The sequence below is a fragment of the Leptinotarsa decemlineata genome, unplaced genomic scaffold, assembly GCF_025532065.1.
Source record: "Leptinotarsa decemlineata unplaced genomic scaffold, Ldec_3_MD MMD2_tig00000035_RagTag_RagTag, whole genome shotgun sequence".
In the NCBI taxonomy this organism is placed as follows: domain Eukaryota; kingdom Metazoa; phylum Arthropoda; class Insecta; order Coleoptera; family Chrysomelidae; genus Leptinotarsa; species Leptinotarsa decemlineata.
In genome coordinates, this window is record NW_027412540.1 from 23,120,301 (window position 1) to 23,138,752 (window position 18,452).

At 36.9% G+C, this 18,452-nt stretch overlaps 1 protein-coding gene across 2 annotated transcripts; it reads left to right on the forward strand.

The window, feature by feature from the left end:
* Positions 1-4,479: 4,479 nt before the first annotated feature.
* On the forward strand, positions 4,480-17,724 carry LOC111504105 (glucose dehydrogenase [FAD, quinone]). Of its 2 annotated transcripts, XM_023158596.2 has the most exons (6): positions 4,482-4,612; positions 4,662-4,689; positions 6,249-6,376; positions 9,635-9,850; positions 12,790-13,635; positions 17,091-17,724. In XM_023158596.2, exons 1-6 carry the CDS (start codon positions 4,555-4,557, stop codon positions 17,717-17,719), a joined length of 1,905 nt encoding a protein of 634 aa, XP_023014364.2. In that variant the 5' UTR covers positions 4,482-4,554; the 3' UTR covers positions 17,720-17,724. The 2 variants fall into 2 exon arrangements, with proteins under 2 accessions (XP_023014365.2, XP_023014364.2); XM_023158597.2 differs by lacking the exon at positions 4,662-4,689 and having other exon boundaries at positions 4,480-4,612.
* Positions 17,725-18,452: the final 728 nt, after the last annotated feature.

The window sequence follows — 18,452 nt, forward strand, 5'->3', positions numbered from 1 at the left end:
TAATAAAAATAACTCCAGCAGAAATGTGGACAGGATTTAAACCAGATTTGTCTAAAATAAGGGTATTTGGTTCCAAGGCCTTTTTTCAAATACCTAAAGAAAAAAGAACAAAATTTGATGAGAGAAGTGTATGTAGTATGTAGAATGATTGGTTATGCCGAAAATTGTTATCGCCTATGGAATGAACATGAAAGGAAGATTATTCTATCAAGAGATGTAATTTTTGACGAGAGGCATCCTCAAATCGAAAACCAAAATGTTGAACATCGAATAATAATGCATATTGATGAAATGAATGAAGCAAAAGAAAATTCAAATTGTACAAAACCTGAAGAAACCATAGACATAATTAATGAAATTCCAGTAGAATCAGAGATAATAAATTCAGAAAAGGAAACAAGAATTCTTGAAAGTAAATTGTGAAATATTCAAAATGAAACGTTAATCATTGAAATGCCACCAATAGAAACCAGGTCTGAAGTAAATCAGAAAAGAATTACAAAAAGGCCAGTCTGGTTAGATGACTTTGAAATCTACATGGCACTGAATACAGATTCAATAACAGAAAATGTACCAGAAAACTATAAAGATATTGATAATTTACCACAAGATGATGCAAACAAATGGAAAAATGCAGTGAGAGAAGAATTAGAATCCTTAATGAAAAATAATACCTGGACTATAGTGGACTGTCCTGAAAAAGTGAACCCTATAACAAGCAAATGGGTGTTCAAGCAGAAAAAAAATGTAAATGGACACGTAGAGAGGTACAAAGCTAGACTGGTAGCAGAAAAAAAACATTTAATATAAAGAAAGGTATGTTTCCGTTGCAAGATTAACAACAGTTAGGTTATTTATGTGAGTAACAGTCCAATACAGATACCCATTGTTCCAGATGGATGTTAAAACTGCCTTTTTGAATGGATTTGTAGAAGAAAATGCATATATGGAGGTTCCAGATGGAATGGATTGCAAGAATGGAAAAGTATGTAAGCTGAATAGGTCATTATATGGCTTGAAACAATCACCAAGATGTTGGAATGAACGTTTCAATCAATACTTACTGAAAATCGGTTTTGACAGATCAGTCAGTGATTACTGTTTATATACCAAATTCTGTGATGATCAAATAATATATTTGATTCTTTTTGTCGATACCTTACTTCTTACTGGAAATAGCCAACAAGGAATAGAGAGAGTGAAAAGGGAACTAAAAAATGAATTTCATATGACTGACCTTGGTAAAGTAGAATAATATATGGGAATGCATATCCAACAAAATTTTGAGAAAAATGAGCTGGTCATCAGTCAGAAACAAAATATTGAAAGTCTTTTGAGGAAATATGAAATGGAAAACTGTAAATCAGTAAGTACTCCAATAGAAAAATATTTGAAATTAGAGAAAATTTCTGAGATTAGTCTGAAAACTGACAAACCGTACAGGGAACTCATTGGTAGTCTTATGTTCATTATGCTAACTGCACGCCCAGATATTTGTTTTGCAGTAAATTATTTGCATCGTTTTCAAGATTGTGCAGGAGAGGGACACTGGAAACACCTCAAGAGAGTTTTAAGATATCTACGCAGAACTTCTGAACTGAAACTTTGTTATTCTGGTTATTTATTTAAATCATTTGGAAATCTGATTTCTTAGACAACAAAGAAACAACTGTGTGTTTCACTTTCAACTACTGAAGCTGAGTACGTTGCTGCTTGCAATACTGCTTGTGAAGAAATTTGGTTGAAAAATCTGATAACTGACATGAGAATAGACTTTTGTAGTCCCATACAAATATTTGAGAACAATCAGGGATGTATTCAGCTTTCCAAGAATCCCGATACAAAACGGTCCAAACATATTGATATCAAATATTATTCAGAGAAAAACTAATAAGCAAAGAAATAGAGCTGAGATATGTGGAATCGAACAGGCAAGAAACAGATATACTGACGAAAGGACTGACAAGAGATATGTTTTTAGAGCTCCGAAGTCTATTAGGATTGAATGGGGGTTAAGTTAGGATTCAGGCGGGGTGTTAAGTTAGGAATATGAGAACATCATTCAGTTTAGTTGATTTATAATTTTATTTCATCTGGTTGTATATAGTTGCTAGTGTATTAAAAAAAAAGATAAACAGTTTTTGTCAATAAAAGTCAAAAGAAACATTTCATTTTCTTTAAGTTTTCAGCGATTTTTTACAGTTTATTCGGTTGCTCAGATATAGCCGTTGTAAGTTTTCAAATTGTCAAACTGTATATGCCTCTAAGCGCCGTTGAGAGAAATACATTTCTGAACTTTGAAATCATCTGGCATCTCTTACTTGGTGTCTCACAGCGACATTCATGTAAATGAATTGAATGCAGGTCTCTGATATCCTAGAAATCTTTTAAAAGCACATTTAGAAGTTTCAGTGTGTCACACCTTGCCGTAAAAATTTATGAGTTTTTGCTAATAATAATCGTGCATCATTTTAACTGTACTTTCTATATCCTACCATTTGCATTAATATTTTGATAATAATAATGTATGTAGTCAACTCATGATCTTAAACAGGAAATAATATAACCTTTTTGGGAGAAATATTTCATATACAAAATCAGAACACCCGAACGTAAGGAAGTCAGAGGCGGAACAAATATTTTCATTTGACAAAAGTTCTTCCCACCAGCAGAATTGCCGATAATAAGTTTCGAACATTTTTTTAACCAGTTTACCAACATTTCTGCTGGCAAGAAATAATAATTTTTTAAAGAAATAACAGATGCTATTGTGTAGATATAAGAAATGAATCCGAATTGAAAAAGAATCGTCACTCCATAACAGATTATGACTGGCTTTTCCTTTTGGATAGTGTTCCTTCACTAAAGGCGTACTTAATGTTTAGATACGGGTGACAACAATAACCTGTAATAATTTGAAAATTGATAATTGAGTTTAATTATAAAGCAAATTATCAATTCAAGACACAACCAAACAGGTCGATTTTGGCTAAGAAGAATAATTATTTCACAAATTGGCATACTTGGAAACTGGCTATAAATCAAATTATCTAAAAAACAATTCGTTCAGGCCATCTGTGGATTTGACAGAAAACTCAAACTCATTTAATATCAAAGTTAAATGAGATTCCTGAATGTGATACTTCGCAAAGCCATGTTTTGAAATAGGCTGCCAAATGACAAATCTCTTTCTCTCTCTCCCTCTTCAGTTTCCACTACAAACAGGCCAATAAATGATACCAGATTCCAAAAATGTTTCAATAAAGGATATCTCCTTCTTGATTTGCCACAGTAGTACTCGACTGGATTGTGAGTGGGAAATTCAACTTCTTCACCACTTCTCACTCTTTCCAGAATTCGAATTCAGAGTTTAAAGTAAAAATATCAATGAAAAAGATTTTTCATGAATTCATCAAATCAGAGAGCAATTCCAGAAGTTTGAAATACATATTATGTTAGGAAAAAATTGGAGTTAATGTGGAATAGTTGTGTACAGTAATCGACACAAATTTTGAGTTTATAAGTAATTTCTTTTAATTTGCGGTGACATCAAAGGGTATGTTTACATTATGTGAGTTACGATCAATAAAATAGTTGTTACATCAACTGATTTAAAATTTTAAACATCAATAAACTCTACATATTCACCATAAACTTACCTTTGTTGTAGTCTAACCAAAACCCAATTCCAGCTGAAACGAAAGTAAAAGACTGCACAATTAGAAAATCAGATGACAGTACCAATGGTTTCATATCTTTCTGATCAGAGGCTAACACCATAAGTCAGAATTTTTTAACTCCACGATTCCGCCTCTCACACAAAAGGATGATTGAAGAGTAATAACCATAGATAAAACATATGAATCCATTTCTTTAACAACTGGCACGAAGAAGAACTTGATGTGGGTTTCAGGTAACAAGGAAAGCTAGAAGCTGGAAATGGTAGCGGGATTCCTCATGGATCCCTGCCCACAAAAAAACACCTCTAGGAGGGGCAGGCCAGACAGTGGAGTTGACGGTACAGCGGCCATGCTGCCCAATCTGCAGAATTCTTGCTTTACAAATGTCAAACTCTTGTTCGTTATATAAATCATAATAATACGCAATTTCTGCTAAAAAACTTTCATCTGACAATAACTCCTAGTCACCATTTTTTAATTTTGAAACACAAATTTTCAGCTGAAGTTTGTGAATGTAATTATTTTGTTTTGCTTATATGGTTTGTTTTCTATCATATATTTAGATTATTCGGAACCTTTTAAAAGTATCAGTGACTTCTCCATAAATCAAAATTGGTATTTTTATTTATTAAAATTCAAATATATGGTTTTTTCTTATCTCATTTGCAAATTGTTCCTTTTTTTCATGGTAATCAGTATGTTTTCACTTCTATGATAATGCCCAATTGGAATTTAACTATCAGTAAATAAATTAAGTTACGTGTTTGCGAAATGACGTTTTTCAGTTATTCTAATGATAATTAACCCATAAATAGTGCCGCGATCATATGAAAATGGTTGTTCATCGAAATACCTGTAGAATATCGGTTGAGCTATGTTCAAACTGATTGTACTATGGATTTCAGTGACTTTAACTAGAAAATGTGTTACAGGTAATTGGCACAGCAATGTATAACTTGGTGTAACAATTTTTTTTTTCAGGATATCACCGTTTAGATATTAGAGGCACGTGAGTAAAAGAAAATATTTACACTGATGGTATAAGATTCTCTATTAGGAATATATTTGTTTTATTCAGATAGACTTTGAGATGGAATTGTCCACAACTCAAAGAATATCCATAACTTATTGAAGTAATACTATATTGTAGAATTTCCACTAGACAGTTTACAAAATCGCAACACGTGTTTCGCTTCATCAAGCGTTTCTTTATCAACTGTTATAAAGCTTTTGTTTGAAGGTGATTGACAATGTTTCAGGATGATTTTCACTAGTTGGGACTACCATTGTCTAATATATAAAATGTTTTGAAATCCCTGAAACAACTAAAAAAAAGATGACTTCGAGAGATAACTATTTATGGGTCGTTCGAGTACTTTCAATTATCCTCGATTTCCATTTTTTCCGCTTCACTGGTTCAGTGGGAGATAACCGTTTGGCGGGAGTTGGCCATTTTTCGCTTGATGATGGGTTTCCATATGTTGCGTATCTCTACACTAGCTTGACTGAATATGTTGTTGGATAGCATGTATGCGGCTTCCTTAAATTTTTTCCCAAACCAATGTTCCTCTCTGTGTATGATCTCAGCTTGGGACCACTCGATGTTGTGTTGATGGGTCCAAACATGGTCTGCTATTCCTGATTTGCTGGTTTACCCTCGCTGTGTGTGTTTCTTGTGCTCGACAATGCGAACATTCAATGGCCTCTTAGTTTCACCAATATAGAATTTTCCGCACTTACAGGGTATCCGATAAATGCAATTCTTGTGAGGCTGCTACGGATAGTGTTACCGGATCTGAAGCAGGTTCTGATGTTGTACTTGGAACCAATTCTTCTTATCCTCTCCGATAATCCTCTGATGTAGGGAAGTGCAAGCACTGGTTGTGATGGATTCTCTTCCCTGCGAGGCTACTGGCATCGCCACTTTCACCAGTCATAGCCAACGTATATATGAAGTGGTTTGAAACTCACGTGTCAAGGTGTTAAAATAACGGTTCAGTGTTCATTACAACACCAAAGGTACCAAACAGTGCATCACAAGTCTTTGATAACTCGATTGATTTCAGCGTGGTTTGATGCCGTACGAGTGAAAAGAATTTGCAACAATTTCCTCTATGAGAAACTTTGAACACATGATTGTCGTATATAATCAAGTGAATGGCCATCGTGGTATTAGCCAGAGAATTATTTGTTTTTTTGACAAGTATTCACCACATTCCACTAGGGACGTTTGGGGAGGTGATTGAAAATATTTATTTTCTCGGTATGTTTGTTCCTCTCTCTGAAAGCTTTTTTTGCGAGCATTCTGTTTGTTCTTCACTTATATTTTTAGAGACAAGTATGCGCCATTCAAGCACTTCAACTTATGTATGTAACGAAATCCTTTTTTTTTGCTTGGATCAAAGAAAACACAGAAAAAAACCTATTACACCTTCAGAATGAATCTCAGAATGAGTCGAGTCGTATTTTATGAAATCTATTTTACTATTGTACACTATTCAATTCTAATATGTGTAAGATAGAAGTCTTGAGATATCTATCTTCTTTTTATTTTTGATACATTTTCAGGGATCATCAGAGCAGTGAGGTGGAATATCTAACAACACTTATAGAATCGGCACAAAAGAACGGTCTCACATACCAATTTCAGAAAAATGCGGATAGATATAGGCCGAGAGATGAGAATGAGACTGAAGGTAACTTTCAAAATTAAGTTTGAATATTCACAAAAATTCAACTTTCACACAGATCATTAGAGAACTGTCGTTATCTTATACATAATGATAGATGAAAAATTGAATATCCAAATATGATATTGATTATAATGTAATTATAATTATAATTAAGATTATTCAAATTTATTCATGTGTGGATGTGATAAAGTTATTTCAAGGACACGTGATACATTTGCGACCCAATTATGGATCCATATATATGTATGACATGCTCAAGGTTCAGATGAAAACAGCTTACCCCTTGCATCTCATGCAGAAATACGACTTTGTAGTTTTGTGTGGCAGATACCCAACGAAAAAACAACAACCCACCCAGCTAATGCCGCGCAGGAAGTTGAAGTAAAACCATCAGGAACCTGTGCAACGTCTTCGATTTGGGAGATTCTTCGCAAATTATGATGGTTTTATTTCAACTCTCAGCGCGGTATTAGCTGGGTTAGTTGTTGTTTTTTCCGTTGGGTATCTTCCACACGTACTTACAAAGTCGTAGGTCTGCATGAGAGGAAATGGACAACCTTGAGCATGTCATAATGCACCTCTCCGGAATAATAATCATTATTCCGACACCCACCCCAGAGTATGTTTGTGGAGTTGTTTCCTGGTCATGTCTGCAGGTAGCGCAGTGGACATCCCACTGAATCAACTACAGAAAGAGTTCATGACTAGCTGGAATTATATTTGTTTGGTCGTGATACTCAGACGGTTCACACCGTTCTGCTCGGTACTGATGATGGGGCAAGTACCCCGAAACAGGTCTATCAACCCGTCTATCAGTTGGTCGTATCGACCAAACGAAATTGATTTCTGCTTTTCATAGTGGGAAATAACTTGCGACGAATCTTCTATATCGAAGACGTTGCCCAGTTGCCTGATGGTTTTATTTCAACTTTCTGCGCGGCATTAGCTGGGTTAGGTTAGGAAGTTGTTGCTTTTCCGTTGGGTACCTACAAAGTCGCAGGTCTACATGAGAGGCAAGGGGTAAGGTGTTTTCTCCTAAACCTGGAGGAGGAGTAGCTCAATTGGCTAAGTTAAGGAATAATGCAGGAAGTAAAATCGCGTGTAGCAGTCAGAGGCAGAAAGATTGTAAAACTCTTTTTTCTGTTCTAGTATAACAATAATAATAGTTTCCATAACAACAATACTTTTCACAATAACATTACTACAAACAGCATTAACAACAATGTTCCTCAAATGACATTTAATTTTCACATCTAGGTAGTCTTTCACATAATCTCAGAAACATTTTTAATCAATTTGAACATGTGAAATCAGCTTTCAGAAACCTGAAGACTATCAATAAACTTTTATCTAATTCAAAAGGCAAAGAAGATATAATTAACTCATCCAATGTGGTTTATTCCATCCCTAGTTCCAGTTGTGGGAAGATTTATATTGGCCAAACGAGTAGAAAATAGAAAGACAAAATTACTTCGCACAAGAGTGACATAAGATGCTATAAACCATCTTGCACCCTTTCTGAACATACAATTGATTCAGAACATGGCTTTTCTTTTGATAATGTTCAAGTTTTAAATTCAGAAAATAATAGTCAAAAAAAATTGTTGGATGGAGCCTACTATGTAGTAGGGAATCATAATGAAGGAAAGAGAAATGAAACTTTCTATGTTTTTTACCACTTTTATGAAAGTGGTGAAAAGCGGTAAAAAACATAGAAAGTTTCATTTTTCTTTTCTTCGTCAAAAAAAAAACTTTCTTAGAAATGTGGCATATATTTAGCGATTCAAATACTATTAATTCCAGGACAAGCATTAAGAGGCTAAGCCTGATTTATTCAGTAAAGGAAACGCTTTACCTTCACTCTCTGTTATGTATCATTTTAAAGTTCTGTGAGATCTCATTGACATACATCACTTTAATGGTCAGAACAAGAAATTCTATCAAACACTCTCTGTCAAATTTCATGTGTCTTGTCAATCATGTCCCACAACCTGTTCAGTTTATTTTCTAATACTTTATTACATATTATCTCATTTTATCACAAAAATATTATATAATGTTATATGTTTTTAACCAATTTCAATCTTGACATACAAATATGAGGATCATCTCTGCTACTTCTTTTTAAACTTCATTTTAACCTCGCTTTCGTAGAGCAGAGTTTTGTATTAGATTTTTTGACTGAGATACCTCGTTAATCCATTTTACTGTATGACATTATGATGATATTTTATATATATATATATATATATATATATATATATATATATATATATGATGTGTTGTTTTTCCGGGTGTTCATCCGTTGTGTACTATTCGATAGTCGACGTTTCGCCATCATCTCAGATGGCATTATCAAGACGAGTTACTGCTTCGCTTCGAGAGGTGTAACTGATGTCAGGTTCTTTCTTGTGGTGTTTTTATATGGTTTCGCTTGCGTAAGTTGTATGGATTTGTTACCTGTTTTTCTACCTGAAGGTTGTTGATGGCTTTTGGTAGTTCTCCTACCTGTTTTTCTACCTGAGGGTTGTTAATGGCTTCTGGCGGTTCTCCTACCTGCGATGGTTCATTATCAATTTGTGGTTGTCTTTGGTGGTTGTTTTTAATTATTGTTTTCCAAATCCTTGGGATGTTTAGTGAGTCATCCCTTTTGTTGATGAGGCCTTGCTTTTCGATTTCGATAGCTTCCCTGATTTGTCGTATTCTTGGGTTTTGCACCTGTGCTATCTGTTTTGTGGACTCAAAATTAATCTTGTGACCTGTTTGTAGATGGTGTTGAAAGAGGGCAGAGGAGGTTTGTTTTGTTCTTATCGAGTTTTTGTGCTCCTGGGTTCTGGCAGATATACGTCTGTTGGTCTGACCGATATATTGTTGTCCACAGTCCTATATACTCCTTGGTTTTCTAGGGAAATTCTCTCTTTCGGTCTGGGCAGCCAAGGACACCCAAGTTGACTTGGGTGTCACACCAATAGGTGGTTCCACTTATGTTTCGCTTGCGTTTACGCAGCTATTTTTATCAAGTACTTTCTTGGTTTTTTTTCTCATTTTGTCTTCAATCGAGGACCGCCTGCCCGGTACTGACGATGCCCAATAGGCTGAAACAGCTGTATACCGGTGGCTCTTAAATTGAAATCAATATGGGAATGATCAAAGAGTACTTATCTATTATTCTATTATCTATTAATCGATTATATATAACCCAAATAATCTTTCAAATTTGATATTTTTCCGATTGTATAATATCTGATGATTTTTTTATAGATTTTGGAACATTCGATTTCATCATAGTTGGCGGTGGCTCTGCAGGAACTGTAGTGGCAAGCCGATTATCAGAAATTGAAAAATTCAGTGTTTTGCTTTTGGATGCAGGAAATTTCGGAAATAATCTCACAGACATTCCTAATATGTATTTTCCAGTTGACTTCACGGAATACAATTGGGGATTTTTCAGCACACCACAGAAAACATGCTGTTTAGGTGAGACATTTACTTTACTGAGAATCACACAGTTAAACATTTGGAAATGTATGCTAGTATGATATGATATATATTGAAAATGATCCCATTTTACTATCGACCAAACATATGTCAAAGCATCATATTCATAAAGGTTTTGGAAAATCTTCGGAATATGCGAGAACGTTCCAAACGAAACTTTCAGTTTATTTGAAGGTGGTTAACAATGTTTTGTGGTGTATTTCATCAGTTCGGACTTCCATTGTCTATATAATGTAAATTGATTTGACAACCCTGAAAAAAAAAAGATTAACCAAAAATAACAATTTTATCAAACAAAAAACTGAAATTACAAAGAAATAACATACAAGCAACAACCGAACAAATAAAAATTGAAATATTATTAAAAGCTGAAAATTGTAAAATTTAAAATATTATCAACAAAAAATGAAAAAATTAAAATTAAAAGATTTCAAACCAAATTATGTCACGACGTTTCGATTGTTAGTATCCACTATCATCTTCGGGTGATAACTGGACTCCGAGATCTGACTATTTATAGGTTAGTAACTCGTCCGCTAGATGGAGTCACATTTTGTGATGTTCACTCCAACTACTTCGGAAGAGGAATGAAATACTCTGAAAGAATTCCGATTTTCAATTGTGAAATATCATTGACTTTTGGTCGATGATGGTCACTATCTTGCACTGACGAGTGGCTAATGAGCCCAAAACCGGTCTGCAAGTGTGCCCGTTCCAAAATTGAAGGTCGACTCTTTCAGTTGTATTGCCAATTGCATATGCAGGAAATTTTCTGTGAAAATTCCTGCATATGCAATTTCAAGCATAGCACACTGACTAATAAGAAATATTTATAAGTCATTCAAGTGCTTTCACCTATCCCCTCTTTCCGCTTTATTAGTTTTAGCGGGAGATGACCGTTTGGCGGGAGTTGGTCGTTTTTCGCTTCATTAGGGGTTTCCATATGTTACGTATCTCTACGCTAAATTGACTAAATGCGTTGTTGTAGAACATGCCTTAGCTAGAAGACAGCAAGAACTCCACAAGGAAAAGAAGCCGCCACAACCTGTACGTGTACTTCTCTACATCAGAGGATTATCGGAAAGGATAAGACGGATTTGGTCCAAGTATAACATCACGACCTGCTTCAGATCTGGTAACTCTATACGTAGCAGTGTCACGAAAACCATGCCACCAAACGCGGACTGCGATTCCAAGAATTGCATTTACCGAATACCCTGCGAGTGCGGAGAATCATACATTGGTAAAACTAAGAGGACATTGAAAGTTCGCATTGCCGAGCACAAAAAACACATATAGCGAGGGGAAACCAGCAAATCAGGAATAGCAGAGCATGTTTGGACTCATCAACATAACATCAAGTGGGCTCAAGTTGAAATCATCCACGAAGAGGAACACTGGTTTAGGAGAATATTCAAAGAAGCCGCGTATATGTTGTCCAACAACGCATTTAGTCAAGCTAGCGTAGAGATACGTAACATATGGAAACCTCTAATCAAGCGAAAAACGACCAACTCTCGTCCCAAACGGTCATCTCTCGCTAAAACCAATGAAGCGGAAAGAGGGAAGAGGGGATAGTCCAGTTATCACTCGAAGACGATTGTGGATACTAACAATCGAAACGTCGTGACATACCTTGGTTTGAAATCTTTTAATTTTTCTTTTTTCATTTTTTGTTAATAATATTTTTGATTTTTTAGTTTTTAGCTTTTATTAATATTTCAATTTTTATTTGTCTGGTTGTTGCTTGCATGTTATTTCTTTGTAATTTCAGGTTTTTGTGTAATAAAATTGTTATTGTTAATCTTTTTTTCAGGGTTGTCAAATCAATTTATATTACATTTAGACAATGGAAGTCCGAACTGAAGAAACTTTCATTATTATATGAATACATCATCGAATACTAGGAATGCCCGTGGATAACACAGTTCCGCAGTACAACTTTCCAAAAGATTTCAAAATCGTCATACCAAGTAGAGGGGACTGGTAAAACGGCCCACGGGTAAAAACGAAAAAAATTGATATATAGATGATTCAAAGACCCAAGAAGGAGTGGGAGTTGGTATATACGGAGGCAGAGCAAAGACGAGAATCGCACTCAGCCTCGTACATATTGCAACTGTGTTCCAGGCAGAAGTAACGGCTATCTAACACTGTATAGGGAAAATAAACAGGCAGAAGATCACAAGTAAAACTCTTGCCATTTTCTCCGACAGCCAGGCGACAATTGAGGCGTTCAGCTCATTTCAAGTCTTCTCAAGACTGGTGGAAAGCTGTCTAAACGCACTCAAGCAGCTAAGTACCCTAAATAGGGTCATTCTAGCTTGGGTACCCGGACATGAGGGTCACAAGGGCAATGAAGTGGCCGATGTTCTAGCCCGTGAAGGCGCATCCAAGGCTATGATCGGCCTAGAACCCTTCTGCGGTGTAGCGAAAGGATGTATAAAGACATCCATAAATTTATGGATGCAAACCGAATCGATAGTATGGTGAAATAAGCTCCCAGGAATAAAGCAGGCGAAAGAGTTCAGAAAGAAATTATCGCCCTGATTCACGGAAGACCTGCTAAACCACAACTGTGAGGTTGTAAGGGTAGTAGTGGGTCTACTAACGGGGCATAGCCGACTCAGTGTCAAGGCTACGGAGTCTCATCAAAGAGGTCAAGCGAGACAATGAGGTCTGTCAACCAAGGAGCATACAATAGATCTGAAAAGGTCGCAGTCAATCAGGCCATGGGCTAGCTCCCTGACAATATAATCTAATCTAATGAATACATCATCAGTGTGGCCATCAGTCTGAATATCAAGTGAAATTTCAAAATTCAAACACTGATTGAGAAGAATTTCTCGAAGTTGTTTCCTCTGAAATGATTTCCAAAAATATGATTTCTATCAATAATATTTTGAATTATATTTCAGGAATGGTAGATCGAAAATGTATTCTGCCCAGAGGAAGAGGAATTGGCGGCTCAACTCTAATCAATGGTGAAGTGTACGCAAGAGGGTCAAGCATGGACTTCGACAGATGGGCTAAACATGTAAACGACTACAGATGGTCTTATGAGAGGGTTCTGCCTTATTTCAAAAAGTCCGAAGCTTTTCACCACCGGGACAAAGATGCACCGGTTTTTGAACCGGCTCATGGCAAAGAAGGTTTATTGAACGTAGAATACCATTTACCTAAGAGTCCCCAGCTGGTATCTTGGCTGAAAGCAAATGAAGAACTTGGATTCAAAGTTGCAGATTACAATGCAGGAACTGGACTTGGGGCATCCACTGCTCAGTTGAACACAAAAAATGGTAGACGGTTTGATGGAGGAAAAGCGTTTGTACGTCCCTTTCTCAACAGGACAAATTTACGCGTTGTCACCTACGCCTATGTCACCAAAATATTAATCGACCACCACAGCAATTCTGCAGAGGGCGTGATATTCTCTCATGGGAAGAAAAAGTTCAGTGTCCGAGCTCGAAAAGAAGTTATAATTAGTGCAGGCGCTTTTCAGTCGCCTCAACTTTTGATGCTTTCGGGTATTGGTCCCAAAAAACATCTGAATTCTCTGAATATACCTGTTATCAAAGACTTGGAGGTCGGTAGCTTCCTCAAGGACCATCCTACTTTTTATGGTATGACCTTCAGTTCAAACTATACCGAACCAATAAGGTCGAAGGAAGAATACGTCGAAGAATTTCTGAAGGGATATGGTCCTCTTGCCGCCCCTGGAAATAATCAAGGAGTAGCATTTTATGAATCGCAATATACGAAAGGTAAGAACAGGACACATCTGAAGAAGAGATTTAATTTTTTCATAAATTCTATTCAAATTCACTACAGGAAACTTTTAAAATTACATGTAAATTGATATCGTTGTCAGAGTTATCTTATGTACGACGTATATAATGACAGAGTTTAATTGGGTAACTAATCTACTATTGCAAACTCTCCAACAAAGGTTGAAACGAATAAAGACACTTTCGTTGTGAGATTTTCTCGTAAAATTCTTACCTCTTTTCCAAAATTGTTAGGTAAATGAAGTTACTTCCGTGTTAGTTTCATTAAATATGGAAACGATTGTCCATATCACATAATTGACCTTATTTTCGACATAATTTTCGAGCTGCTCGTTATGAACCTTAAACTATATTTTTACTACTTGTGAAGGGTATCATTTTTTCAGTCCTTCCGAATCATAAAAAAATGAGCTAATGAAGCTTCATTCATTTCGTATTTGTCCTCCTTTTCAGTACAACCGTTTCCTATAATAGTTTTTATAGGTATTTTGTTTACTTGTGATGCACTGTTTAGAACTTTTGGTGTAGTAATGAATATTACTGGAGTTTTATCCCAAGACCAAACCGTTATTTTAAACACCTCAATACGTGTTTTGATCACCAAGTGATCATCTTCAAGAGGAAGATTGAACTGGTATTAGGTATTTTGTTTGTCATATCAACGCCATTGTCTATGGTCGTTTTACTTCAGTTTCTTCCTGCGTCAGTTTGTACGGGTCCAAGCCTAAGTTACGACGTGAAATTCGTCAAGTTGTGATCTGTTGAAGGATGAGTTCTTGTGAGTGACGCGAGATCTACTGTCTCCGTTTTGCAGCTCCGCTATGTTCTCTGAAAGAACAGTGTTCAATTAGTATCTAGTACACTAACAGGTGGTTCATGGCCAATGTATGGAGTTAACGAACTGTGCCAGCACATTGATCAACACCCAGCATGGAGTGAATCAATTGTATTGACCTCAGAATGATGCCTTTTGAACTCACTTCTGAAAGACGGATGTATATTGACCTTACGAGTGGCTACATGGTAAATTTTCAACCTTACAGTATATTACCGTGCCAAGTTTGGCTTTCGACCCCTCTGAATACCGCCAAACATCTTTTCGCGAAAGAAGGGCAAGTGTTCATCCGAGTTACGGAGTCTCGGTGAATTTTCCAATTTTGATCGGCCTTTTATGCCACTACAAAATATAATAATATAGATTGATTCGAGTGTGTCTTCTGAGCTGCTGAGGAAATGGTGCACATAGCTCTCGATACTCCCAGAGCTGAAAGTTTTTACACCCTGCTTCACCCTCACCCTACTAAACTGTTTCATCAATAATTTGTCGCTTATTTGATTTTTGACTACTAAATCAAAATGTATAAATATTGTGTACAGTGTGGTTTCCACTGCAACCTCGTCTTTTTTCTCATTCTGTTCAAATGTTGGTTTCAGGTCAGTTTGGGAGCTAGCATTAGATAGTATTAGATTAGATTGTCGGGGAGCTAGCCTCATGGCCTGATTCACTGCAACCTTTTCAGATCTCTTGTGATGCTCCTTGGTTGTTAGAGCTCATTGTCTAGCTTGATCTCTTTGATGAGGCTCCATAGCCTTGAAACTGACCCCTTCACATAGCTGGCAGCCTCTGGTTTCTCGTCCCCGCATCTTGTGTAGCTCAGCCTTGCTATCGCTTCGCATTCAAAGAGCAAATGCAGTACGGTTTCTTCCTCTTCTTGACAGAACCTGCATTGGGTTTCTTCTGTCAGACCCATGTTGCTCATGTTTCCTGAATCGTCTTTGCCCCGTTAGTAGACCCACCACTAGCCTTACAACCTTACGGTTGTGGTTTAGCAGGTCTCCCGTGAATCAGGGCGATGGTTTCTTTATGAACTCTTTCGCCTGCCTCCTTCCTAGGAGCTTATTCCACCAATCTATCGATTCGGTTTGCATCCATAAATTTATGGATGTGTTTGTACATGCTTTCGCTACCCAGGAGAAGGGTTTTGTAGCGATCATTGCTTTGGATGCACCTTCAAGGGCTAAAAAATCGGCCTCCTCATTGCCCTTGTGACCCTCATATCTGGGTACCCAAGCCAAAGTGACCCTATTTTCGGTACCTAGCACTTAGCCAGCTTCCCACCAGTCTTGAGAGGACTTGAAATGAGATGAGCGCCTTATTTGCCGCCTGGCTGTCGGAGAAAATAGCAATGGTTTCATTTGTGACCTTCTGCCTGTTTATTTCTCCTACTATGGCGGCTACTTCTGCGTGGAACACAGTTGCATTATGTCCGAGGCTGAGTGTGATTCTCGGCTTTGCTCTGCCTCCGCATATAGCGGCTCCAACTCCTTCTTGGGTCTTTGAGTCATCTGTATACCAAGTTTCTTCCGTTTTTACAGGTGATTTTGAAATCTTTTCGAAAGTTGTACTGCGGAACTGTGTTATCCACAGGCCTTCCTAGTTTTGGATCTGTCTTCATTTATTTGTACAGTTTCAAGTATTCTGCACCGTGTGACTGGCTGATTTGGGTTTGCCCCTGCATTAGCCTGTGTGTCACCAGTCGAGCTTCTCTTTGTATGTAGATATGCAATGGTGGAAGTCCGAGTAGGACCTCAAGTGCTGCAGATGGGATTGTTCTCATGGCTCCCGCGACACTTAGGTACGCCAGTCTTTGTATGCCACCTAATACCCTAGCCGTACCCGATTGCTTTGTTCTTGTCCACCAAGTCACTACACCGTATGTTATCATGGGTCTCACCACCCTTGTATATAACCAGAGTGTCATTTTTGGGTTCAGCTCCAGTTTTTCCCGCTCATTCTTCTGGAGATTCCCAGGGCCATCCTGGCCTTATGTACTGTTTTTTGAATGTGGAACTAGTATTACTACTTAGATATCCAATCTCACTTCGTAATTTTGGAGGATGAGCTTACATTGAACTCTTTTCTTGTCCCTCTAGATTATCATATTTGCTTGGAGTGGGATAACTATTTCATCTGAATCATCAAATCCATTTATGGACTAGAAGATATAGTATCTCGTCCATTACAATGAGAACTAGATCACTCTCATAATGGCTGTGTAAACCGTTCTTCCTTTGTGCAGGAGGCCTGAATGTCATTTTGGGGGATTCAAGTTCTAAATTGGTCCAGATCCCGCTGATAGAGTTACAATTTCTCATTCGAGGAAGTACCCAGGAAGAAAATCTTTTATAGTCTCTTCCATTTGGTAGTTTCAAAAAAGAAATACAGTGAAATTACCAAATATCCAAATAAGATTGCTGTATTCACAAGTCGATCAATTTGTTTTCTGACTTCCAGTTCTCTTCCCCGAAGAGTCTTGTTATTTCTATGAAAATTTTCCAACGACATATATAATAATTTGCAAGAATCACTGATGCAGACAACTCCTTCCCAACTTGCCAACTTCTTAGTAACTATGTATTTGATTTTTCAGGTACAGGATATCCAGATATTGAAATCATGTTGATACCAGCTAACGCCACTGCCGATTTATCACAAAGAGCTTTTTCCCTCACTGATCAGACCTACGGCGATCTGTGGAAGAACATTAACAGGTCGAATAGTTACGTTATGTATATAGTTGGCCTCCACGCGGAATCTACTGGCAGTGTAAGGCTGAATAGCTCGGACCCATACGATTATCCAATAATCGATTCGAATTTCCTATCGGATTCCCTGGACAAAGACATCAATACAATTTATGAAGGGGTTCAGCTCGCGCTGAAACTTTCCGAAACGAAAGCGCTTCAAAGAATTGGTTCGAAGCTCGAAGACCGGTCACTGAGAGCTTGCAAAAGGTATCGGTATTTGAGCAGAGCTTACTGGTACTGTGCTATAAGGCAAGTGACAATGAATCTCTATCACCCGGTATCAACATGCCCCATGGGACCCAATCCTGAAAAAGGTGATGTTGTGGATTCTGAATGCCGAGTTCACGGAGTAAACAAGCTGCGAGTTGCAGATGCGAGTATTTTTCCTTTCACTTTGGCTGGGCATCCGAATGCTCCTACTGTTTTGATTGGAGAAATTGTATCAGATCTAATCAAAAATAAACATCAGTGAATCATTACACTGTTTTACTTTAGCATGCTCTTTTAGAATATGGACTGTAGGCTGATGGATCAATCTGCCAGTTACTGGGTTTGTTATCAGTTTTTGATACATTAACTGAAAATTTAGTTTGAAATGATAGATAACAACCATGAAAAAAATTCATGTGTGAAAATAGTTATTTCGATTGAAATGGGTATATTTCTAGAAGAGATTAATTTAAATGAAAGTAAGGTTTTGGCTTTCTACTTCTCCATCATTATATAGAAAAATGTGGAAATCTTCCAAAAAAAAAGAAAGCAATCATTTTCAAAATAAACTCTACAAAGATGTGTAGATCTGTCAACATTTTGCAATTGACACTTGATGTGGGCTATCAGAATATGTCCATGAATCTTTTATATAGGGTGTCATCTGACTTGGGCCACCCCCATCTTTGAACTTTCAAATACGGACCTGTATTTTTTGTTGTATTTTTTGGATCGTAGACGTTCACTTCATACTGGGTATCTTGTAGGTTTTGTTAATGGTACTGAGAGGGCGAATTTCTATTGGTTTGTCCTTGAGAAGTCTCTTGAAAAAATTATGAGCCGCCAGGCAGATGTCAAACATCAATTATAATATTTTGCGACCCCTGTGATGATTGTTGGGTACAGAAATATTCATAAAAAATAAGTAATTGAAATATAGGTATAATGTGGCTTTAATATACTTGTAAACTTAAGAATCTTAGCTAGAAATTTAA

Bases quoted from the DNA above. Each gene is read 5' to 3' on its own strand.
- LOC111504105 (XM_023158596.2), top strand. From the start codon at position 4,555: ATGTTCAAACTGATTGTACTATGGATTTCAGTGACTTTAACTAGAAAA. The intron at 4,690-6,248 runs GTGAGTAAAAGA...ATACATTTTCAG, and splicing joins CGTTTAGATATTAGAGGCAC to GGATCATCAGAGCAGTGAGG. The intron at 9,851-12,789 runs GTGAGACATTTA...ATTATATTTCAG, and splicing joins ACAGAAAACATGCTGTTTAG to GAATGGTAGATCGAAAATGT.